The following is a 27,408-nucleotide window of genomic DNA, read 5'->3' as shown; positions in this document are numbered from 1 at the left end:
ATTTAGAATGATTAAAGACTTTATAAATTGTAACTGAGATGCATCAGACAGGATGTAAATTCACATATATTAAATTATATATTATATATAATATGTATTATATTACATATATATAAAACATATATATTCTATATATTTGATTCTAAATCTACATATTTTCCCCACACATGAATATTTTCTGTTTGCTTTTCCATAATTTTATTCTTGATTTGACATATTTTGTATTTGAGGATTTCATAGTCTATAATTTATCTGCTGTTCCACTCCTCAATTTCCCACCCAAATGTTAGGGAAGTATGGCAAGTAGCAGATTTGAGAAGTAGAATAACAAACTGTTTTACCTGTTAAAAATTCTCATTTTTATATTGGATTATTTGTTCAATTTTTTTTTTTTACTTTTAATTTATTTTCAGCTGCTCCAGTTGATGTTCTGAAAGCTCTAGATTTTCACAACTCTCCAGAGGGAATATCAAAAACAACGGGCTTTTGCACAAACAGAAAGAATTCACAAGGTTCGGATACTGCTTACAGAGTTTCAAAGCAAGCACAACTCAGTGCTCCAACAAAGCAGTTATTTTCAGGTATGTTCACTTGATTACTACAACTACTACTTTACAAATTATTATTGTTTCTTCTTGTCATGCTCTATAATGCAAAATTATTGGGACAGATATAGTTCTTTCATATATGGGTTGCTGAATACATTGTGGTCACTAAGGTGACTTATTGAAAATAACTAATAATTTAATGATTGCCAATTTTAACTCAGCACAATCACAGAAGATATACTCATTTGAAAATTTAATAATTTATTATTTATTGCAAGATGACAAAATGTGAAGACAATATTTTATCTAGCTTATTTTTGCATATAACCATGTAGAATTTATTTATTAGGGGGATCATGACAACTTTACCCTTAATGACTACCCATGTGGATTGAATGGTCATGTGGTTTAGACATACTTAGTGATTTTCTTTCTAAAATTAATATAATTTACAATTGAAATTCTTCAGCAGATATTATAAAACAGATTATTCTGTGTTATTTTTAGATCCTGTTCTTATCTCAAATATAGTAAAAGTTAGTCATATCTCATAGTTATAAGGAGATCTGGGACTAGAGATTTTGTAAATCTTTACCTGAAAAGTTTTTGTAATGATATTGGAAAATACCTGGTGACTATTTCTATCTTTCTTTCTAAGACTGACTTAATAACACTAGTTATCTAATCATGGTAATGTAGGGAAAGGGAGTTGAGTGATAAAACGACAATTTTTGAGCATCACATTGTGAAGGCAAGCAACTCCTTACAAGTCTGCAATTGGATACATGTCAATTATTTTTTCTTATAACTATACTAAATTGAATGTCCTCATCCTTACTTAACAGAGAGGGAATAGTTTCACTGAAGTTCTTGGACTTGTTCAAATTACGAGGGGTCAGTATTTAATCCAGGTCTTGTCTATTGCCAAGACCATTATTCCCTATATTCTCAGGAGTTTCTTGTTGGGATCCTCAGAAATCATTTATCATTTAAACTCTTCATATTATCCTCTCTACTACCTTTATCTGAAGGGATTTGAATTCCCTATTTTCACATAAAACTATTTCCTGACAACAGAAAAATTAAAAATGAAGTAACTAAAGAATTACAAAACAAGGTAGTGCATTTTTCATGGATGGACATTTTAAAGTGTTTTTGAAAACACATTTATTTTTATTAAACTGTTTTTCCCCCTAATTTTTCTTGTTTTGCTAGACAAAAGTAACAAACTGAAAATACAAAGAATATCAATGCATTAATTTTTCTGACTTTGAAAATAAAATGTTAGAATAGTTAAGTCCATAAAATATTTTTTTAAAAAATCAAGTTTAAAAGTTGCACATGTAAAAATTATGTTGCTTTTCTATGTATCTTCACTCTAATGCAGAAATAAGAAAAGGGATGGGAATTTTCAAGAGGAAAAAAAAACAGTGAAAAATACACTCATGGAAAAGTTCTGGAAATACTCAGAAAGTTAGGGTTTTTTTTTTTTGTTTTGTTTTTAGAAAGTTAGTTTTAAATCTTTTATACTTTGGTTCATCCTATCAGAGTTAGTTTTTCTGCCTTCCAAATTGGTGGTAGTTTGATTAGTTCAATCACTTCTGTTGTGCTACTCAGAGTAAAAGAATGCGATGTATGCCTTTGGAATCTCCTTCCATGAGAGTTAACAAAATTCCCTTATATCAGTTTCTTTTTTTTTTCACCTTCTAATAACATTGTGCCTTAGGCATATAATTCTAATAATGAGTATTTCAGATATGAGGAGACACCTCTGATACGGACCTTATTTTTCCTCCCACACAAATGAATTTAAACTTGATCTTCCTCCAGGGTAGAGCTTCTTGTCAAATAATGCAAAATGGCAGTTAATAAAAACGATCAAAGACTTTTTTTTTTTAAGATTTTATTTATTTATTTGACAGACAGAGATCACAAGTAAGCAGAGAGGCAGGTAGAGAGAGAAGAAGAGAAGCAGGTTCCCTGCTGAGCAGAGACCCTGACGCGGGGCTCCATCCCAGGACCCTGGGATCATGACCTGGGCCGAAGGCAGAGGCTTAACCCACTGAGCCACCCAGGTGCCCCAGATCAAAGACATTTTTAAAGTTAAAAAAAATCCAAAGCAAGTATTATTCTTTATCAAATTAGTAAAAAAGATCTTTGAAAAATTACTTGAAATAGTCTTTCTTCCATTATGGGAACATAATAGCAACTTCTTTTCTAATGAAAAAGGTAAGCAGTGGTAGTGGAAACTTCAGCACTGTTAGGAGTGGAGAATTATCAGATAGCCACTGTGAAATTCTGTCTAATTAAGGTATGTGTCCTCTAAAGTCCTAACCTGAGACCTTTAATTTAACTGTCTGAGAACGTTGTGCATGTGACCTGAATAGAATCTATAATTTTCAAATTCTTTTTTTTTTAATTTTTAAAGATCTTTAAAAAATTTATTTGACAGAAAGAGAGAGATCACAGGTAGGCAGAGAAGCAGGCAGAGGGAGAGGGGAAGGGGAGGTGGAGGTGGAACTAGGCCCCCTGCTGAGCAAAGAGCCTGAGATCCTGACTTGAGCCAAGGGCAGAGGCTTAACCCATTGAGCCATCCAGTTGCCCCTGTAGTTTGCAAATTCTATCTGCACTCTTCAGAGCACCTGCTGCAGGACAGATACTATATAAGGAACTTAGTGTATATTGATCTCTGTCTTCATATCCATCTGGAAAGAAGAATATTTAATCCCAAATTATAGATTAAAGGTTAGAAATGTGAAGTATTTGAATATAATCACAGAACCAGTAAATGATGTGAGGCTGAGAGACAGTCCTGCCTTTTTAAACTAAGGTGAGCTTTCCTACTATGCAAAAATGACCTTCCCTCCTCATTTTCAAAACTTGCTGATCACCAAGCTATATCCAAAAAGGATTTTAGTTAAAGGGAGACATATACCACATGGAAATCTAGTAACCACATCTAAAAAAAAAAGAAAATCAAATAATTAAGTTTTGTGCCTTTTTCATATAAAATTAATTCATGCATGCATTACTATTGATACTACAGACCATTTTAAGAATCACTATTGAACTTGATACATTCAGTGTGAATTATGATTATTGCATGTATATAATTTATGTATACATGTGTATCAAAAGTATTAATAGCATTTTTTTCTTTAACAAAAGCATCCAACAGAGAGATGCTTTATTTTTAGTTTGCATTTGTATATTTCAAAACATATTTAAGTTGAAATATTTCAATTTTACTTTATCATGTATATTGATCACTGTTATTTTAGATAACATTTCTTATAGTAAGTGGTTGCATTTCTGTTGTTGAATTAAGATCATAGTGAATCCTTTCTGAGACATTTAGTCAGTATGGACAACTTTGTTTAATGTCTTATAGGGAAGAAACTAAGGTGGGATGCCTAGATTAGACTGAATATTTTGACATCAAGTCATGATTCTTTAGGTAACTAAGTTTTCTTTTTTAAAGGTCATAACTTAAAGATCATAATTAAAATCTTATTGCCTAATTTTAAATTGGAAAATACTTCTGTAATTGAAAGACTTTGCTCATTAGTGTGGTTAGCAGCTGATCATTTCAAAAGTTGTGCTGTACAAATTGCATGATTGATTAGAATTTTCTATAATCTATTTAGTCTTATAGGAATATATTCTTTCTGAAAATTACTTTTTCCTTAAATGTCTCTATGCAGACGTTAATTCATCATGTTTTTGCAAAAATGAAAAAACATTGTTTTCCCGTAACTCACAATATTTTAGCATCTTTTTTTTTTCAGTGTAGAGATACTTGAATAATGTACATCTAGGGAATGTACATTATTCCCTAGGGAAACTCCTGTGATTTTCAACACTCTGAGTTACCTATTTAAAGAAAAAGTTTATTTTCTATGGACTTCTTCAATAACAGGCTAAATTACCTACCTAGATTTTTATTTATAGTATAAGCAGGTAAAACTTGCTGTATTAATTTATGTGCTTTATTACCTTTTCATTTTATTTATATGATTATTTGCCTTCTGTTGATTTACAGAAATACAAAATTAGATGTCTTTATGACACTTAAATGAAACAAAACAATATATATATGTATAGTTCTTATTTTTTCCTGTGATAGCAAAATTTGTATGACCTATTTGTGATATACCAAAGTTTTTGATAAATTATTTTAAAAATTAAAAATAAGAGTTTTAAGTAAACATAAACACTTTTTAGTTTGGATAAATCTATTTATCTAGATATAGATAGATATGGATAAAGATATAGATATAGATACAGATATAAATAGATATTACTGAACTAAGTAGTTAACATTAAGTGACTGCTTTCTCTATGACATACTCTTATTTAATTTCCACATTTTAAATAATTTCAATTTCATAAAATGTTTCCTAATACTTTAAGTGGCTACTTATGCTATATAAGTGTTTTATATTTTATTTAGCCAGTCCCAACCATTGTAGGCCATTTTAATATTTTAGGATTATAAGTCGTGTTCTGTTGGATTGACATATCTTTACACCTAAGCATTATTCCTATTTCAATAAATTCTTAGAAGTGGAATTGCTTGTCTAATATAATCTTTTGAATTTGACTCTATGGAAATCATATTCATAGTATTTTTACCATGTAGAATAGAATTTAGAATGAATGGCTTGAATATGGATGTTCCTGGCCCAGATATCTCTGATCACACATGCACAGATAGTCCACTTCTGTATATGGAAAACTTTCTAACTGAAATAATCTCCTTCTTCAAACAATAATGCCTGCTTACATTCCAGGATAGTAAGATATATATGTAAAAGTATTTTTGAAGAATAAAATGTGGAATTTAATATGCAATGTTTTTATAAAAATACATGAGTAGTCATTGTTTAACTATCTGAGATATATTTGTGATAATCATTTAGCTTACATATTTATTTAATAAATACTTACTAAGCACTTATGTAGATTTGGCCCCATTCTGGATATTTAGAGTATGATGGTAAGAGGAGAAAAAAAAGAAAAAAATAAAGAGATAATCCTCTTGAATTTAGAATAAAATTAAGCAAGTGTCTAACAATTATGATGTATAATGACATAAGCTTTTTATTAGTGCAACTGCCTTTGTGTGATAGGAAAAACTGATCAGAAACTCTTTAACTTTTGAGGGATGACTTAAGTACCTTCATATATTGTGTCCTTAGAGCACTTTCTTTAAAGAGAGGGTGCCACAGATCAGACAAGGATGAAAATACAAATCTTATACAAAAAGTGGTACTTTCCTATTTTAAAAGTTCTTCTTGTATATTTAATATTGCACTAGCACCATGGTCAATCTTGTTTCCTAACTTTGAATTTAACTTTACATAATCATTGTGCTTTAAATGAGTGGCTTTAAAGTTTGAACTTAGCTTGGGCAATTATAGCAGAGAAAGCTTATTATCATCTCCTTCCCATTTGTTTTTTTAACCTTAATCGTTATGACTGTTTCAATTTACATGACTTATTATGGCCGCCTACAAAATTTAAAAAAAAATAGGGTGATCCAGGAATAATTTGAGAATTTGTAATTTTTGACCCTTTGACTTTCTCTTCTCAGGAGGAAATTTTCCAGAAGATTTTTCAATATTATTTACAATAAAACCCAAAAAAGGAATTCAGTCTTTCCTTTTATCTATATATAATGAGCACGGTATTCAGCAAATTGGTGTTGAGGTTGGGAGATCACCTGTTTTCCTGTTTGAAGACCACACTGGAAAACCTGCCCCAGAAGACTATCCCCTCTTCAGAACTGTTAACATTGCTGATGGGAAGTAAGTAATATAATAATCCAATGTTATAACTGTATTGAAAGCAATTATTTCATTTAACCATTCAAGAAATATTCATAAAGTGTGATGCAGTTTTTCTAGAGCTTGGAGACACATAAATGAATGAAACATAACATACGTAATTTACATAGTTTCTTTTGCAGTCTGGGTAGACAAATGATGTCCAATTAAAAAAATATATATATATGAATAAAGAGCATATCAGGTGGTGATAAGTGAGAGAGAAAGAAATAGAGCAGTGGAGAGGATAGGGAATCGTGGTGGAGGGTGCAATTTTAAGGAATGAGATCAGGGAAAATCTCACTAAGATGGTGACTGGTGAATGGGGTGCCTGAGTGTCTCAGTCATGAAGCATCTGCCTTCAGCTCAGGTCATGATCCCATCTACCTGCTCAGTGGAAAGCCTGCTTCTCTCCCTCCCATTCCCCCTGCTGTGTTCTCTCTCTTGCTGTGTGTCTCTTTCTGTCAAATAAATTAATAAAAATCTTTAAAAAAAAAAAAAGGTCACTTCCCAACTCTGACCTTTAAAAAAAAAAAGATAGAAGGGATAGAAGGAGGTGACTGGTGACGAATCTGGGGTGCATGCCCTACAGATAACTAAAAGTATATGCTATTCCAGGAGGAGGGGAAGCAAATACACAGCCTCTGGTTCCAGGTGTGACTGATTTGGTCTAAGCAATGTCAAGGATACCAGCATGGCAGGAGCAGAGTGGAATGATGAGGATGGAGAAGCCATGGAAGGCCAAAGGGTATAACACTTTGTAGATGGCTATAAGCATTCTGTATTCCATCTGGAGTAAAATGCAAGTCACTGCAGACTTTTTAAGCAGAGGAATGACCTGCTTTGATTTACTTATTATTAAGCATGTTAATACTGACAATCATAAGAAGCTTTTTATAATGCTTGATCTATGCTATATACTGTTTGAAGCACTTTATACATAGTCAATTCATTTAATTTTTCACTCTTTGAAGAAAATAATGTTAATAAACCCATTTTATAGAAAAGTGGACTGAGGTACAGAAAGTTTAAGTGACTTTCCTGAGGTGATATATTTCCAAAGTGCCAGAAATAGGATTTGAACTTAGATAGTTAGACTACCTAGTAATCATCATACTCTTCTGAAAACCATGCTGGATTCTAAATTCTGCATTGAGAATATTACCTTTCACTTTGGGAGCAGCTAAATACAAATAAATGTGTATTAAATTTACCTGGTGGGGCGCCTAGGTGACTCAGTTAATCATCGGCCTTCGACTCAGGGTCCTAAGGTTGAGCTCCGCATTGGGCCCCCTGCTCGGAGGGGACTTGCGTCTTCCTCTCCTTCCTGCTTTTGCTCTCTCTTGCTATTTCTCTCTCAGAAATAAATAAATAAAATCTAAAAAAAATTTTACTTGGTATTTTATTGCTGAATCTAGGCTCCTAAATCTAGCCTTATCTGAAATATGACACTTAGTTATAGGTGTAAGAAGGAAATAGCAGTGCAGATGAAAAAAAAAATGTATATCCACACTCAGTGTATCCTTGTCAGGACCATGGAGAAAACTTCACCTCTGTGGCAGGAAAAACTAAGATTTATGAGCAATTTACATACTGTCCTTATTAGTTAATATGAAAAGTGATGATATGAAAATATCAGGGTAAGGAATTTAAGGGTATACTGTTTTCAATAGAATATCTCTTTGAGGGGCGCCTGGGTGGCTCAGTGGGTTAAGCCGCTGCCTTCGGCTCAGGTCATGATCTCAGGGTCCTGGGATCAAGTCCCGCATCGGGCTCTCTGCTCAGCGGGGAGCCTGCTTCCTCCTCTCTCACTCTGCCTGCCTCTCTGCCTACTTGTGATCTCTCTCTGTCAAATAAATAAATAAAATCTTTAAAAAAAAACAAGAATATCTCTTTGATATGGTTGCATTGAGCAAAGGCATGTTGGATGTGAAGGAGTGGACTATGTGGGGTTATGGAGAAAGAATGTTTCCAGCAGAGTGAAGAACACATGCAAAGAATGGTTAAGACGCAGCAGTGTGGCTCTTGTGCAGGCAGCGAGAAAGCAAAAATTGGGTGTGAGGTCAGAGAGCCAGGGCACACCCCTGTGAAGCAGAGTAAGGACTTAAGCTTTTTACTAAGAATATCAGATGTTTTTTTAGCAAGGCAGAGACTTGATCTGACTTGCATTCTTTTTATTTTATTATGTTATCTACTGTATGTCACTGTACAATACATCATTAGTTTTTTTTTAATTTTAAATTTTTAATATTTTTATAAACATATAATGTATTTTTATCCCCAGTGGTACAGGTCTGTGAATCGCCAGGTTTACACTTCACAGCACTCACCATAGCACATACCCTCCCTAATGTCCATAACCCCACCACCCTCTCCCTCCCCCCTCCCCCCTTCTTGTTTCATTTATTCTTTTCCTACCCCCCAAACCCCCCATGTTGCATCTCCACTTCCTCATATCAGGGAGATCATATGATAGTTGTCTTTCTCCGATTGACTTATGTCACTAAGCATGGTACCCTCTAGTTCCATCCACGTCATCGCAAATGGCAAGATTTCATTTCTTTTGATGGCTGCATAGTATTCCATTGTCAATACATCATTAGTTTTTGATGTAGTGTTCCATGATTCATTCTTTGCATATAATACCCAGTGCTCCATGTAATACATGCCCTCCTTAATAGCCACCACCAGGCTCACCCATCCCTCCACCCCCTCCCTCTAAAACCCTAAGTACGCTTCCTGGGGTTCATAGTCTCTCATGGTCCATCTCCCCACTTTGATTTCACCCCTTTCATTTTTCCCTTCCTTCTCCTAATGTCTTCTGCACTATTCCTTATGTTCCACAAATGAGTGAAATCATATGATAATTGTCTTTCTTGCTTGACTTATTTCACTCATCATAATCTCCTTCATTTCCATCCATGTTGATGCAAATGGTGGGTATTCATCCTTTCTGATGGCTGAGTAATATTCCATTGTATATATGAACCACATCTTTATCCATTCATCTGTTGAAGGGCATCTCAGCTCTTTCCTCAGTTTGGCTATTGTGGACACTGCTGCTATGAACATTGGGGTACATGTGCCCCTTCTTTTTACTACATCTGTATCTTTGGGGTAAATACCCAGTAGCGCAATTGCTGGAGTTGTATTTTTTTTTTAATTTTTTATTTGACAGACAGATCACAAGTAGGCAGAAAGGCAGGCAGAGAGAGAGAGGAGGAGGATGCAGGCTCCCTGCTGAGCAGAGAGCCCGATGCGGAACTCGATCCCAGGACCCTGAGATCATGACCTGAGCTGAAGGCAGAGGCTTTAACCACTGAGCCACCCAAGCTTCCCTGGAGTTGTATTTTAAAATGGTCACTCCATTTTTAATTTTTTGTGGAATCTCCACATGGTTTTCCTTATTTGTGGAACATAAGGAATAACATGGAGGACATTAGGAGAAGGAAAGGAAAAGTAAATTGGGGAAGTCAGAGGGAGAAACGAAGCATGAGAGACTGTGGACTCTAAGAAATGAACTCAGGGTTTTGGAAGGGAGGGGTATGGGGGATGGATGAGCCTCATGGTATTAAGGAGGGCGCATATTGCGAGGAGCACTGGGCATGGTGCATAAACAATCTTGGAGCACTGAAAAAAATAAAATTAAGATGTTAAAAAGTTTTTAAAAATGAACACCATAGGTAAGGAAAAAAAAAGATAAAATAAATGGTTACTCTGGTTGTATGAACGTGGAGGCAGAGACTAATTAGGAGTCTAGATGAGAGAACTTGCAGATTGGGTAGTCAAGAGACACTGGATTCTGTATATACATTGAATATAAGGATTTTCTGATAATGTGAGTGTAAAGTATATGAAAAAGGGATTAAGACTGACTCTAAAACTTAGGGGTGGTTTAGTATTTTAATACCATGATTATGATGTATCATTATCATCCGAGCTGAAATTAATCAACAGTAAGATCAAGTTCAGAGTCCTAATCAGCTTTTAACAGTGGAAATCATTTTTATTTTCTGCTAATGAAAAGCACATATGTACAACGGTAGAGATGGTTTAAGTTAAGACACAGTCTTCTTGGCAGAAATACGTGTAAATTTTACTCTCACAGTATTAGGTGGCTCCAAAATAAATCTTTGCGCAATTCAAACTAAGCAGACGCCTATGCTAGTTGAATGTGCTATGGAAAGACCAAAGATTAAGTATATATGGAAATATACTTGGTCCTCATCAGTAGCCATGCCAAGTCACATGAAAGGCATTTAGGAAGGCTCCTGCAATTTTTGGGGTATTTTATTTTATGGATGTAGTCCTAGACACTTCTGCAATATTAATCTAGAATTTTTCATTTGGAAAAAAAATAAAATATAAACCAGAGTGGCTTGCAAAATCCAAGTGAGCCTCACTCAGTGGTTTATGTTAGCACCAGATATTGTTAATAAAACCCACCATTTTACAGTAAGATTAGGGTTTATATGTTTCCAAAGGGCTGACCATGTCTACCCCTGAAGCCTGTCATCGCCGCCCTGAATTAGCTGAAGCAGTAGCTTCCCCGTGAATGGAGACTCTCACTCCACACATGCGCTGACTATGCTTTCTTTCAGTGCTCCCACTTCCTGCCAACCCTGGAAAGAAGGAGAGATATTGTGTCTCAGTTTTGGATCCTGCCCACAGGAGTGATCTATAACTGTCTTGAAATTAAAGTGGAAAAAGAAAACGAAAGCACTTGAAATAAATGTGAATAAGGACAGAGAAGCACATTGTGTTGTACAATTAGGACGTTCAGTTGTTCCAGATGGAGCAGTCATTCAGTTAGTAGACATACCCTTTTACAGTTCATCTCAGGGGATCTCTAGAGAAAAAAAAAAATTAAGTGGAATTCCATTCGGAAGAAAGCATTTACGTACATAGAAACTATTACTTACCGTGTATCCCACCCCTGATCTCTATCAAATACACTCATCAGGACATGATGAGATTAAGCTTTTGTTACAACCACACAAAGTGAACCAAAGGATGGGTACTTCCTTATCAGCATAGACAGCCTCCCCTGATGTGAATTTTATACTGTTTGTGTCCTTTTTACTACCTAATACTCTTCTGGGTAAATAGTAAGTAGTCACCTGTTAACGGATTGATTAAAAAATGAGCCTACATTTTGTACAATTTCAGCTCACTTTCACAATTTAAAGTACATCGTATTTTTAACCTGAATAATGATGACAACAATGTCTTTGAAGCCTACAAAAGAATAACTTGGCTTTTTTAGGTGGCATCGAGTAGCAATCAGCGTGGAGAAGAAAACTGTGACAATGATTGTTGATTGTAAGAAGAAAACCACAAAACCACTTGATAGAAGTGAGAGAGCAATCGTTGACACCAATGGAATCACGGTTTTTGGAACAAGGATTCTGGATGAAGAAGTTTTTGAGGTAAAAATAAATCAAAGTTTATTTGACGTTGAATATCGTTAAATCAGATGAACTGTGTTAATAACAGTTACAATCAATATACGTGATAGAGCAACGTTGAAAACGAAAGGGTGACCTACTTTCTTCTCCTGCGGGTGTAGTGGTGATGTTTTTTATTGTTCGTTAAGAGAATGAGTAGACAATGATGGCTGTAAGGACTGGGAAACATTATAGAGATTGGTTGATTTGAACACAGGCAGGCTATTCTCCTGCGAAGGGCAAATGGCTTTACTCTTGGTACTTTGCATTATTTTCTTTGGAGAAAAGAACATTTTCTTCACTTCCTTTTCTGGGAGATTAATTTAGGGAAATGTACAAGTCAGATATTCTGCCTTTCTCTGTTCTTTGTTAATGTTTCCAAGGTGTAAAATAGAGTTCATATTGCGAAAGCTGAATGTATGTTTTTAAAAATCACTTTTTTAATAATATGAAGGTTGTAGTAAAAAGTTTCCTTCCAATAATAATTCACCAATTAATGATAATCACATTCTTTCTTTTAATCCTTCCATCATTGGATTTGATAGTTTGTCCTTTAATTTTCATTTAGTCAGTTATTAACAGAACAAACAGACCTGAATCCTGACCCCATAAAAGGATACACTCCTGGGGATGCCTGGGTGGCGCAGTTGGTTGGACGACTGCCTCCGGCTCAGGGCGTGATCCTGGAGTCCCGGGATCGAGTCCCACATCAGGCTCCCAGCTCCATGGGAAGTCTGCTTCGCTCTCTGACCTTCTCCTCGCTCATGCTCTCTCTCACTGTCTATCTCTCTCAAATAAATAAATAAAATCTTTAAAAAAAAAAAAAAAAAAAAAAAAAGGATACACTCCTGAGATAATATTCTGTACTGTGATCTGCTTTTATATAATTTCTGTGTAATTTATTTTTCAAAGTATAATAAAGCTCTGTATTATATTACAAATTAATAGGCAAGATTAACATGGAAAATTTTCTGTATTTGGTTGTTAGTGAATATAACACATAGACACAGACAGTATTTTTCATAGAAAGAACAATGTACATTTGATGCAGAAAGATATTACATTCCTGTACTTATATACATAAACTGTGGCACAATTTTAAATATAATTAACATTTGTCACACTTTCAGTTGAGATTCTGTTTCTGACTGTTTTCAACCTGTGTATACCTAAGCCTTTGACTCAATACAAAATGTTTCTAACACATTATATTATACTAAATTAAATGATAAACTCATTCAGCAATAATAATAAACATAATAATATACTCTCAGATCTTCCAATATCATGTATTGATTACACACAAATGATAAATATTTATTTATTCTATGAATATTGTAAAGAAAACTTAATTTCGAGTCTAGCAAAGTTCTATTTTATTTTTATTTTTTGAAAGATTTTATTTATTTATTTGGCACACAGAGAGAGATCACAGTAGGCAGAGAGGCAGGTGGGGAGGTGGGGGGAAGCAGGCTCCCCGCTGAGCAGAGATCCGATGCAAGACTCGAACCCAGGACCTTGAGATCATGACTTGAACCGAAGACAGAGGCTTAACCCACTGAGCCACCCAGTTCTATTTTAAAATTAAACTACAAAACATCAGTTTCATAGACTAAATTTGTTTTTGTAATACACACAACCTTATTTTCTGGCAACATAAATGAGTAATATGGATGAACTATATCAGTGGATGGTTTCATTTCATATATTCATTTAGTCTATTGCTATACATAGTTATAGGCCTTCTGGAACTTAAGCAATGGAAATTTGTTAATCATAAGTGGTAAGAATATATAAAGAGGAAATACAGAAGGGGTGCCTGGGTGGCTCGTTGGTTGAACATCTGAGTCCTGATATTGGCTCAGGTCATGATCTCGAGGTCATGGGATCGAGCCCCCGTGTCTGGCTCCAGGCTCAGTGCAGCATGGAGTCTGCTTGAGATCTCCCTCTGCCCCGCCCCTCTCCTCAGGTTTGTATATACACTCTCTCTCAAATAAATAAATAAAATAATTCTTTAAAAAAAATACAGAAGAGAAAAAATTAACATTCATTAATATATCTTATTAATTATTAATACTCACAAAATTTACCACCCTGAGAGATATTTGTTACATGTACATGTTGATTAAATGCCTTTTTCATACAGGGTTTCCTTTGTCATCCCCATACCATCCCCATGCACAGACTCTACTCCACTTTCTTTCCCATATACTACACTCATGCTCACTGGGGTGCAGTTTAGAGTTTTTGAATTACAGTTTTAGACTATCACAATATGTTCTTTTTTCAAAACAAATCATCGAATCTAATGTTACATATTTTAAAGTATGTAATAATAGCCTCTGTGTTTCATAGGCTGATTACAGTATCAATCCCTAGAATATATAAAAATGATTTCCCTAAAATATTTCCATATGTTTTCACAACTGCTAACCAGAAACTTTCTGGCCAAGGGGCTTCGAGTAAATTACCAAGGACAGATGTACTAGGAGAAAAGATTACCATATATATTCCTTGATTAATTCTTAATTTTCTAATCCATAAGCCACATTCTAAATCCTGGAGTAACTCTAGCTGTTTATTTGGAAAAACTGCTAAACTATTAAGAAAAATAATTTTAGAAGACTCATTAATGAATTCTTTAGTGAATGTGACAGTGAGTAGCAAAAATAAGTTTATTATGCTGTTTTACATCTTGGAGTTTCATGAAACCCTATGGAGCTTTAAAAAGAACATTTCTTCAATATGATATGTAATTAGTTTTGAAAAAGTAAATAAATGCAGATATTTCACTATAAGGTTTATCTTTATCAGTCTATCCAAATAATAGCCATATATAAAACTCATCTTACTTCCTAAATTATATTATTGCATGGGTATATAAATTTCAAAAACAATTCAGTCTTTCCCACTTGAAAACAGAATATGAGGAAAAGAAGGAATTCAAACACAGATTTTATTTTATTTTATTATTTTTAAAAGATTTTATTTATTTATTTGACAGGCAGATCACAAGTAGGCGAGGCAGGCAGAGAGAGAGAGAGGAGGAAGCAGGCTTGCTGCTGAGCAGAGAGCTCAATGGGGGACTCAATCCCAGGACCCTGAGATTATGTCCTGAGCAGAAGGCAGAGGCTTTAACCAACTGAGCCACCCAGGCGCCCCTCAAACAGATTTTAAAATCACAGTAAAACTTTCTGCCTCCTTTTGTGAAATTAGTTCATCTTATCTGAATATGATGTTAATGTATCTTTCTCTAAAAATTTACTCATATATTTTCTTTTCATTTTGTTTTCCATTATCATTTTGTATTCCATTTATCTAGACTTTTGAATCTCTGCAAGTGAATGTGTAGAAATTAAACTAAAAATGATAAGAGATAGGAATGGTGCCATATATACATTGTTTTAGTGCTTGATAAACAGTTGTAATGATGAAAATGATATAAAAAGATCAGTGATACATTATTCCAAAAATTGAAAATATCCCTTCTTTGGAAATAGTGTCATTCCAATTTAGATGCAAATCTGTTCAGTATGAAGTTTCATTTCTGTAATCTCTGTATTATCCTACATCTATGGAATGGTACTGTTGTGGCAAAAAATGCTAAATGTGGCCATATTTGAATTACAGTCTGAAGACTTCTAAGAATTCAACATCAAATGGATAAAAGAAAATCTAAGAAAAATTTTTACTTAAAAAATTAAAGTTAGTTTATATGAAAGTTAGTTAGTTTATATGAAACTAACTAACTAACAAGTTAGTTTATATGAAAATGCCAAAATCAATATACAGAGTCATAATTCAGATCACTTAATTTCAGCATAGTGGAATGAATAAAAAAATGGATTATAGAATCAGAAAAATCTGATTTTGAATTCCAGAATGGCTTAACTACATTTCTCTATGTAATTACTCTTAAGTTTCATTATTTATTTATTTATATATTTTTACTTTATGTAAGTTTTAATTTCTCAATCATCAAGTGGGAATAGGAATGTAATCTCCTTAGTAAGTATTTATATTAAAAAAAAAGCTCATGAATGTAAAGTGCTTATAATACTAGTATTAATTATATATATATAAAGTTATATATTATATGTCAGTTTAATTATGTATTACTATATAATTTTCTTCTTATTATATATATGTTCTTTTTTATCATCTTACAACTATGACATGTCAAATATTCTTACACATTTTTGATATGAGGGAGCAACTATGATCCATGTAGCAGTCCAAGGTTTTATGTGATCTTTCTGTCTTATAAATGGAGTACTTGGTTCCTAGGCTAGTGCTTGTGTACTAGGTATCTTGTGAAGATTAGATAAATTTTCCCTCTCTAAGCAGGTAGCACCTGGGTACAGAACCCAGCAGGGAAAACATGGTCTGGGCATGTGAATACTTTCAAGCAGGCACAAAATATATAACCAACACTAATCCATAACCTTGGTTTTTTTTTTTCCTAGCTTGATAATACACTTCAAAGATGTGAGGAAAAGCTAAATTAAAAAAATAACTACATTGCCTGTATTCTTTATCAATAAAATTAAACAGGGAAATTTCTTTACTAAATATCAAGTTGTAGACATTATAACTCAAGTTTTCAAAACATTGCTATTTCAATCTTTTTTCTTTTTTAATTATAAAAGCAGGTTATTACAAGTCTATTATATTTCCAACAATTTTCTATGTTTGGGCAGATTATTTCTTTTGAAGCAATGAGAAGAATATAATGACAATTCAAGTGGAAAAGCTTGTTGATGAAATTTTTCATTTTTTTCAAACTTCTCAGAATGATTTTGGCATTCATTTTTCTTAGGAGAAATCAATGAATAATAATTTATAAAAGCTACACAATTTCAGTAGTTTTACAAGTCCAGAAAACTTATCTTAAGGTTTTAATAGCTATTATCTATATCTTTATATTTATCTGTATATCTATATCTATCTTTATCTATATATCTATATCAATAACTATCTCTAATATTCTAGTAAGAATTTGATTATCACTTTGTGATGCTTGTGTATCTTTATACTTTGTATATTTCCTGAGCATATGCTTTTTAAAAAGCAATGTTAGTAGACATGGTTTTTCTATAGAACAACAAAACAGGATGGAGGTAGCTTTCCCATTTACCCACTTTTTCTAGTCTAGATGCATTTAGCTATAATAACACTTGAGATTTTTAAAGATCTATTTATTGAGATATAACTGAAGTGCAATAAATTTCAAATATTAGAAGTATACCATCTGATCAATTGTGAAATGTGTTTATACCTCTGAAACCACCATCATCATCAAGAAAATAAACATGGCCATCACACCCAAAATTTCCTTATGGATTTTGTAATTCCTGTCTTCTTCTCTCAAGTAATCACTAATTCACTTTTTAATCACTATAGCAAATTTATTTTTTCTAAAAATTTAATAAACAGGATGATAGTGAGTATACTCTTTTTAGCTCGGCTTTTATCACTCAGCATAATGTTTTTAACTCTTATCCGTGTCTCATATATATCATTATTTTGCTTATTTAAAAATTGCTGAACAGCATTCTAATGTATGAGTAAACCCACAGTTTGTTCATCCATTCATTCTACTAGTGGGCATTTGAGTCATTTCTAGATTTTGGCTACTGCATATAAAGCTGCTATGAACATTCATGCATACATTTTGTGTTGGCATTTATTTTTGTTTGTCTTAGCTGAATACCGAGAAATGGAATGCTTTGGTTATTTGGTAGTGCATATTTAACTTTAAAAATCAAAGAAACTATTTAACTGTGGCATTAATTAATGAACATCCAAAGTGGCATTAAGTAATTTTTACACTCTTTCCAGTAGTGAATGAAAATTTCAGTTGCTCTGTGTCCTTGCCAACCCTTGATATGGTTAGTCTTCTAAATTTTAGCCACTCTCAGTGGTTATATAATAGTATTTCACTGTGGTATTAGTTTACATTTCCCTCATAGCTGATGAAGACAAGCATTTTTTTCAGGTGCTCATTGGCCATTTCTGGATCTTCTTCTCTGAGGTGTCTTTAGCCCATTTAAAAAAAAAATGGTTGCTATATTTTGATTATGGAGTTTTAAGAGTTTTTCTTTTAATAAATCCTTCATACTTTGTCTGATAGAGTCTTTTTTTTAAATTTACTTATTTATTTGACTGAGAGAGATCACAAGTAGGCAGAGAGACAGGCAGAGAGAGAGAGAGAAGGAAGCAGGCTCCCCGCTGAGCAGAGAGCCCGATATGGGGCTCGAACCCAGGACCCTGGAATCATGACCCGGGCCGACCGAAGGCAGAGGCTTTAACCCACTGAGCCACCCAGGCGCCCCTGTCTGGTAGAGTTTTGTATATACTTTTCCAGCATGTGGCTTACCTTTTAATTTTGTTAATAGTGTCTTATAAAGAGTGAATGCTTTTCATTTTGATAAAGTTTGTCAATTTTGTTGTTATGTTTTATACTTTTTGTGTTCTAAGAGACATTTACTTACACCAAAATTACAAAAATGTTCTCCTGTTACCAGATATATTGTAGTATTAGGTTTTACACATAGGTTATACCACATTTTGAGTTAATATTTGTGTATGGTATGAGGTAAAAGTCAATGTTGATTGTTTTTAGACAAGGATATCCACTTCATCCTTTACAAAGAAGACTTGCCAGTCATGGATTGGATTGCTGTGATTTCTGTGTCAAAAATCAGTTGACTACATACGAGTAGATCTATTACTCAACTATTATCCTATTCTATTGATTTGTCTATCTTTTTTACTAATACCAAAATACCTTGATTACTGTAGTTTAATAGAAAATTTTGATATTAGGTGGGGTAAATGCCCTTACTTTTTATTCGTTGTAAACATTGTGTTAGCTCCTTTAGGTTATTGGCATTCTATATGAATTTTGGAATAAGTTTGTCAATTTTTAAAATAAAATTGAGTTTTCATTTAAAGGGAATTTGGTTTTAATTGGAATTTCATTTAAGCTCCAGATCAAAATGAAGAGAGTCTATGTTTTAACAAACATTGTTTTCCATTTCCTGAATGGTATAATTTTCCATTTATTTTGCTTTTCTTTGATTCTTCTCACAACATTTCCTAGTTTCCAGTGTAGATGTCTGTTTTCCTCTGAAAATGAACTTGATATCATCTCACTGCATGTATATTTATTGACAGTTATTTTATGGCCCAGCATTTAGTTATCTTGGTGAATGTAACATATGTCTTAAAAAGAAAGTGTGTCACGAAATTGTTGGATCGAGTGTTTCATAGTTCCAACAGATGTTTTAAAATCTCTAAGAGTTTTAACATTTGGGTTATCTGTTTATTGTCTTTTTAAAATTATTCATTAATACACTTTATTTTTTTAGAGCTGTTACAGGTTCAGAGCAAAATTGAATGGAAAGTAGACAGTTTCCAAGTCCTCCTGTGGGTATACACATGTGCACACATAAACACACACACACACACACGGCCTCTTCGACTATCAAAGTCCTCACCATCCCAGTATATTTGTTGTAATGGGTGAACCTATATTAACATATCATTGTCATTTGAAGTCCAGAGTTCACATTAGGGTTCATTCTTGGGTTGTACATTCTGTGAATCTTGGCTAATGTATCATAGCACGTATTCACCGGTGTAGTATCTTGTGAAATAATTTCATGCCCTAAAAATCTTCTGTGCTCCACCTATTCATGCTTACCTCTCTTCTAAATCCTGACAACCACTAATCCTTTCAGTGTTTCCAAAGTTTTGCCTTTTCCAAAATGTCGTATAGTTGGAGTCATACAGGTGTAGTCTTTTCAGGTTGACTTCTTTCACTTAATAATATGCATTTATGTTTCTTCCATGTCCTTGATAGCTCTTTACTTTTTGGTGCTCAATAATATTCCATTATCTGAATGTAACACAATTTATTTATCCATTCACCTACTGAAAGATATCTTTCAAGTAGCTTTCAAGTGTTCAGTAATTTTGAATAAAGCTTCCATAAACATCTGTGTGCAGGTGTTTGTGTGGACAGTTTTCAACTCCTTTGGGTAAATACCAAAATGTATGATTGCTGATATGGTAAGAATATGCTTAGTTTTTTGAGAAACTGTCACTGTCTTCCAAAAGAGCTAACAATTTTGCATTCCCACCAGCAATGAATGAAAGTTCCTGTTCAACATTTTGGCACTTCGGCCATTTTAGATATTGACCATTCTAATAGGCATGTAGTAGCATCTCATTTTTTTAGTCTGCATTTCCCTGACTACATGTTGAACATTTTTTCATATGCTTACTTGCCATCTTTGTGTCTTTGGTAAGCTATCTGTTAAGGTCTTCTGTCCAATTTTTAATCAGGTTGTTAATTTTCTTATTGTTATAACTGTTTTTTATATATTTAGATAACTGTGCTTCATCAGATATGTCTTTTGCAAGTACTTTCTGACAGTCTGAATTGTTTTCTCATTTGCTTAGTATTGTCTTTCACAGAGATGAAGTTTTTAATTTTAATGAGATCCAGCTTATCAATTATTTCTTTCATGAATTATATTTTCGATGGTGCATCTAAAAAACCATCACTATCCCCAAGGTCATGTAGGTTTTTCTTGTATGTTATCTTCTAGGGGTTTTAGGTTTCGCATTTTACATTTAGATCAGTGATCCATTTTGAGTTAATTTTTGTGAAGGGTTTGTGTTTAGATTCACTTTTTTACATGTGGGGTGTCCAGTCTTTCCAGCACCATTTGTTGACTAGACTAACTTTGCTCCATTGTATTGCCTTGCTTCTTTGTTAAAGATCAGTTAACTATACTTACATGGGTCTGTTTTTGTTCCATTGACTATTTGATTTTTTCCAACAATACCACACTGTCTTGATTACTGTCACTTTAATCTGGAAGTGAAGTAATGTTAGTCCACCCAACTTTGTTCTACTCATTCAATATTGAGTTGGCTATTCTGGGTCTTTTTGCTTTTGTTAGAAACTTTAGAATCAATTTTACCATATACAAAAGTAGTTTCCTGGGATTTTGACCGAGAATGTTGAATCTCTAGATAAGTTGGGAAAACTGACATCTTGACAATATTGATTTTCTTATCCATGAATATGGAATATCTCTCAATTATTTAGTTTTTCTTTGATATCTTTCATCAAATTTTTGCCATTTTCCTCATATGGATGTTATAAATATATTCTTAGGTTAACTTATTTCATTTTTTAAGGGTAATGCGAATAGTTTTGTGTTTTTAATCTCAAATTCACTTGTTCATTGGTTGTATATCGGAAAGCAACTGGCTTGTGTATATTAACCTTATATCCTGCAACCTTGCTCTAATTCATAATTAGTTCCAGGAGTTTTTGTTTGTTTGTTTATTCTTTTGGATTTTCTATATAGACAGTCATGTCATCTATGAACAAAGATAGTTTTATTTCTTCCTTCCATATCTGTATCTTTTATTTCCTTTTCTTGTCTTATTGCATTAGCTAGGACTTCCAGTACAATATTGAAAAGCAGTGGTGAGAGGGGACAGCCTTGCCTTCTTCCTGATTTTAGTGGGAAAGCTTCAAGTCTCACCAGTAAGTATGATGTTAGTTTTAGGTTTTACATAGATTTTTAAAAATTTATCAAATTAAGTAAGTTTCCCTCTATTTCCAGTTTGCTGAGAGTTTTTTTTAAATCATAAATAGATGTTTAATTTTGGCAAATGCTTTTTTCTGCATCTATCTCTATGATCATATTGTTTTTCTCTTTCAGCCTATTGATGTGATAGATTACATTAACTGATTTTCAGATGTTGGCTCAGGCTTATATACTGGGGATATATTTCACTTGGTGATAGATCTTTTTATATATTGTTGGTTTATACATTTTCACTTTGCTAATATTTTGCTGAGAATTTTTGCATCTGTGTTCATGAGATACATTGGTCTGTAGTTTTCATGTAAAGTCTCTGTCTGGCTTTGGTTTAGGAAATAGTGTCTTTATATAATGAGGTAGGAAGTATTCCCTTTGCTTCTGTTCTCTGAAAGAGAATGTTGAAGGTTGGTATAATTGCTTGCATAAATGTTTTGTAGAACTCACCAGTGAACTATTCAGGGCCCAAGGCTTTCTGTTTTGGAAAGCTATTAATTATTGACTTGATTTATTGAATAGATATAAGCCTATTCAAATGATCTAGTTCTTGTTATATGAATTTTTGCAGATTGTGTCTTTCAGGAAATTTGTTTATTTCTTCTAGTTCATCACATTTGTGATCATAGAGTTTTTCATAGTTTTCCTGTATTATCCTTTTATATCCATGGGATACACAGTGATGTCCCTCTTTCATTTTTAAAATCAGTTACATTTTCTCTCTTATTTTCTTAGCCTAGCTAGAGATGCAGTGATTTTATTTGAAATACACACACACACACACACACACACACACACACATAAACATACACTGCTGTCATTTTACTGCTATCTGCTCTAATTTTTATTTCTTTTCTTCTGCTTATTTTGGATTTATTTGTTCTTCTTTGGAAGCTTAGGTGATTGATTTTAGATTTTTCTCTTATTCTAATATATGTATTCAATGTTATAAATTTCTCTGAGAAATAGTTTTGCTGTATTCCACACATTTTGCAAATTGTGTTTTTGTTTTCATTTAGTTCAAAGATACTTTTACATTTCCTTTGAGATATCAGCTTTGACTCATGTGTTATGTAGAATTGTGTTGCTTATTCTTCAGGAATTTTGAAACTTCCAGGTACATTTATGTTACTGATTCTTCGTTTAATTCCACTGTGTTCTAAGAGCAGATACTATGCTTTATGATTCTATCGTTTAAAAATTGCTAATGTTTTATGGCCCAGAATGTGGTCTATCTTGATGAATGTTCCAGGGTGAGCTTGTGAAGAATGTGTAGTCTGTTGTTTTTGGATGAAGTAGTGCATAGATTTCAATTACAGTTGATCCTTGAACAACACATATTTGAACTACATGGGTCCAGTTATATGCAATTTTTTTTCATATATACAGTACTTTAAATGTATTTTCTCTTCCTTATGAATTTCTTAATAACATTTTTTTTACCTTACTTTATTCTTAGGAATACAGTATATAATATAGCTTACAAAATATGTGTTAATGAACTTTTTATGTTATTCAGAATTTTGGTCAACAGTAAGCTATTAATAGCTGTTTTGAAGGAGTCAAAATTATACATGGATTTTCAACTGTGTGGAAAGTCAGCACTCCTCACTCCCATGTTTTTCAAGGGCCAACTCTATATCCAGTTGATTGATAGTCTGTTCAGTTCAACTATGTATTTATTAATATTTGGCAGCTGGATCTTTCCATTTCTGGTGAAGGGTGTTAAAATTTCCAACTATAATATTGGATTAATCTATGTCTTCTTACAGTTGTGTCAGGTTTTGCCTCACGTATTTTGATGCTCTGTTATTAGGCACATACACATTAAGGACTGTCACCTCTTTTTGACAATTGATTCTGGTATATATCTCTCTCTCGTTATATATCTCTTTTTTATCACTCTTTTTATCTCTCTATATATTTCTTTCCTTGATCTGAAGTCTACTTTGTCTGAAATTAATAGAGATATTCTTGTTTTCTTTCGACTAGTGATGGCATGGTATATCTTTGTCTGCGCTTTACTTTTAATCGATATTTGTCTTTATACTTAAAGTAGGTTTCTCTTAGAGAACATATGGTTGGGCATTGTGTTTTGATCCACTCTGACAATCTGTCTTTTAATAGGTATATTTGGACTGATATTTAAAATGATTATAGGTATAATTGAATTTATATGCACCATATTTGGCACTGTTTTCTGTTTGTTGACTTTATGTTTTGCTCATCTTTTGTCTTCTACAATTCTGCATTTTTTTGTTTAAATTGGGCATTTTATATGATTACATTTCACTCTTTGCGTATTAATTCTACTTCTTTTTAAACTTATTTTAGTTGATGCCTTGGTGTTGGCAATATACATTTTTTAAAAAGTTTATTTATTTATTTTAGTAATCTCTACACCCAACGTGGGCCTTGAACTTACAACCCCAAGATCAAGAGTCATACACTCTTCTGACTGAGCAAGCCAGGCATCCCAGCAGTAATTTTTGATTAATCCAAGTCCCCCTTTAAATAACACAATACTATTTCATAGGTAGGGCAATTACCTTTTAATAACAGAATATTTCTAATTCCTCCCTCCTGCACCTTGTATCATTATTTTCATTCATTTCATTTTTTATAAGTATATATATATTTATGCATATGTGTTTGAATACATTTTATTATTATTTTAAACAAACTGTGATCTGTTAGATCAATTAAGAGTACGAAAAATACAATTTCTTATTTTACTTTTACTTATTTATTTTCAAGTACTCTTCCTTTCATTATCTATATTTGAAACTCTGATCTCTATAATTTTTCTTCTCTTGAAAGAACTTTTTTATTAAATTGCTTAAAAGATAGACCTGTCACCAACAAATTCTCTCAGTATTTGTTTTTCTTAGAAAATATTTATTTCTCTTTCACTTTGAAGGGTTATTTTGCAGGATACACATTTCTAGATTGGTGGGTTTTTTTCCTCAACACTTGAAATATTTTATTCCATTCTCTTGCTATGCAGCTTCTGAAGAGAAGTTAAATGTAATTGTGATCTTTGTTCCTCTATAGTTTAGGTGTCTTACTCTGGGTTCTTTCAAGATTTTTCTTTATTATTGATTTTCTGAAGTTGAAGTAGTTTTTCTTTGGTATTTATGCTGCTTGAGGTTCTCTGGGCTTCCTGGATATTTGGCTTGGTGTATGACATTAATATGTACAAATTCTCAATCATTATTGGTTCTATTATTTCTTTGTTACTCACTCTCTTCCTCCGGATATTCCCATTACATGTATGTTATATCTTTTGTAGGTGTCTCACACTCCTTGGATATCTGTTCTTTTTTCCCCCAATTTCTTTTCTCTTTGCTTTCATTTTTGGAAGTTTCTATTATCATGTCCTCAAGCTCAGAGGTTCTTTCCTTACCCATGTGCAGTCTACTAATAAGTCCATCAAAGACATTCTTCATTTTCAAACTCTAGCCATTCATTTTTTTTTTTTTAAAGAATTTTATCTATTTATTTGACAGAGAGAGACATAGCAAGAGAGGGAACACAAGCAGGGAGAGTGGAAGAGGGAGAAGCAGGCCTCCTGTCCAGAGCAGGGAGCCCCATGCAGGGCTTGATCCCAGGACCCTGGGATCATGACCTGAGCTGAAGGCAGATGCTTAACAACTGAGCCACCCAGGTGCTCCATTAGCATTTCTTTTTGATTCATACTTAGAAATTTCATCCTCTCCTTACATTATCTATCTGTTCTTGAATAGTGTCTTTTTTTAAAATTATTATTCCATAATGGCTTTAGAATATTAGTAGTAGTTCATAAAAATTGCTAGTTGGGCAATTCCAAAATCTTGTCAAATCTTGTGGTTCTGATGTTTGTTCTGTCTCTTCAAACTGTGAATTTAGCTTTTTGGTATGCCTTTTAAACTTTTGTTGAAAAATGGACGTTATATATTGGATAAGAGAGATTTGGTAAAGACCTCAGTAATATACTGGTAACGTGCAAGGGGAGGGGAAGCATTTTATAGTCCTATGAATAGCTCTGTCTTTCACTGAACCTGTTAATACCCTGCATTGTGAAGTATACTAATGCTTTTCAGTTCTTTTTCCCCACTAGATGGGGCAGGATAGCTAAATATGGCTTTAGATGTCACATGGAAGGGGGCTAGAGCTGTGTACTTCCCTTTCTCTAATTCTGTATGGATCTTCTTTTATTAAGGAAGAAAAAAGTAAACTATCACTGTATTTAAAAATTATCATTATATGCTCTCAACCTAGGTTCTAAACAGAAAGCTATATTCTTTACATTTTATTTCTTTAAATCTTATTCTTACTTTGTATATATTTAGAAGATCTTTCATATAATACAAATTTTAGGAACAGAAAAGTGAATGTGAGTGAATCCAGATGATAAAGTCATTTCCATTGTTCCATTTGGGGAATGAAAGATGAAGGCACAGTTATCATTCAGCAACTAAAAAGTGCAGAAACGGTTAAATGAAAAAGGTGAGAATGACATTGAAGTTTATGCCCTTTTTTGAAGATTTTATTTCTTTATTTTAGAGGATGAGAGAGTGTGTGCTACAAAGAGAACATGAGCAGGGGAAGGGACAGAGGGAGAGGGAGAAGCAGATTCCTTGCTGAGCAAGGACCCCAATGTGGGGCTTGATCCCCAGACTCAGAGATCATTACCTTAGCCACCCAGGTTCCCCAAGTTTTTGCTCTCTTAACCACATTCACAGTACTTAGCAGTATTGACTGTGGAGCCAGATAGCCCTTGTTTGATTTTTGGATTTGGAATTTAATCACATTGGACATGATGGGCAAGATAACCAACCTCTCTGTGTCTTTTTCCTCATCTGTAAAATGGGATACCTGGGGCACTTCTTTCATAGAGACATTGGAGGATTAAGTGAATTAACATGTATAAAACATTTATAGCTGTGTCTTGTAATACTTAGTGTTTTACAAGCGAAAAAAAAATTCCTTCTGTTGATTTTTTCTGAAATTAGGTGAAAACAGCAAATACATAACTAGCATAGCAGCTACATTTGGCATTGTAAAGAACTGCAGCTTCTGGTATATTATTTTAAAGAAGACTTCAAAAACTGAAAGAAAGAATGAAATGTCATTCTGGAATGGAATTGTATTTCTTACTCTGTCAAAATAGCACAGAGTCAGCAAAACAGAAAAATAACAAAGCTTTGAATTTACCACAGTTATTTAGCTTTGTTCTTGTTCTGTGAATCCTCAGTTAACATGTATATTTGGGAATGTAACTGTGGCTCTTTTAATTGTTGAGAACATTGTCTGGAATCTGCTTTGTGATTAATGTTTTGTTCAGTGTAGTAAGACATAAAAATTATTTTATAAATTTCAGGGATTATGGACACTTTTAAGAGAAATACCTAATGTGGATACCAAACATGAGGTACAAATCTGTTAGGGTTGATATTCAAACACAGTCCAAGTAAAACTTGGTTGTAACAAACCCACATTCAATGCAAATTATAGCAAAAAATCCCAAGGCATGCACTAAACACCCATATAATATTAGGATTCAGCAATAACACTGCTTTAAAGATGCACTGTATTCATAGACATATTGAATTTCTCTAATATATAGAAAAACTAAATACACATGCAGTAATTTCTAAAAAGGGATCTTATGGCTCTCATCCAGAAAGAGTCCAATGAATTTGAATGGCAATATCTTATACTAGCAGTTTTATAAAGCAAATTTTTGCTACTTGAACGAATTTAGAAGTGGTCAGATTTATTTATACTTGGTGCTAATTATTATTTACAAAGTTGTGTTGACAAGTAAGATATTCACCTTTTAGCTTTTCATTTTTTAGGAAATATTTGAGTCTAATACTCACCACGTATACCAGTAGATCAAAATCCAACATTGGGTTAATCCTTTTTTTTTTTTTTTTAAGAGAGTTATCCATAGCTAAGTCTGAAAGGAACATCT

At 33.2% G+C, this 27,408-nt stretch overlaps 1 protein-coding gene across 2 annotated transcripts in view; it reads left to right on the top strand.

The window, feature by feature from the left end:
- COL11A1 (collagen type XI alpha 1 chain) overlaps positions 1-27,408 on the top strand; it is a 201,271-nt gene that overhangs the window by 22,313 nt on the left and 151,550 nt on the right. For both annotated transcript variants that reach the window (XM_044238784.1, XM_044238783.1), the window contains exons 2-4: positions 414-581; positions 6,145-6,358; positions 11,643-11,805. In XM_044238784.1, coding sequence (XP_044094719.1) covers positions 414-581; positions 6,145-6,358; positions 11,643-11,805 — 545 coding nt within the window. The remainder of the gene's footprint in view (positions 1-413; positions 582-6,144; positions 6,359-11,642; positions 11,806-27,408) is intronic.

Source organism: Neovison vison, chromosome 2 (assembly GCF_020171115.1).
Source record: "Neovison vison isolate M4711 chromosome 2, ASM_NN_V1, whole genome shotgun sequence".
NCBI classification, from domain to species: Eukaryota; Metazoa; Chordata; class Mammalia; order Carnivora; family Mustelidae; genus Neogale; species Neogale vison.
This window is presented reverse-complemented; position numbering and strand designations above follow the sequence as displayed.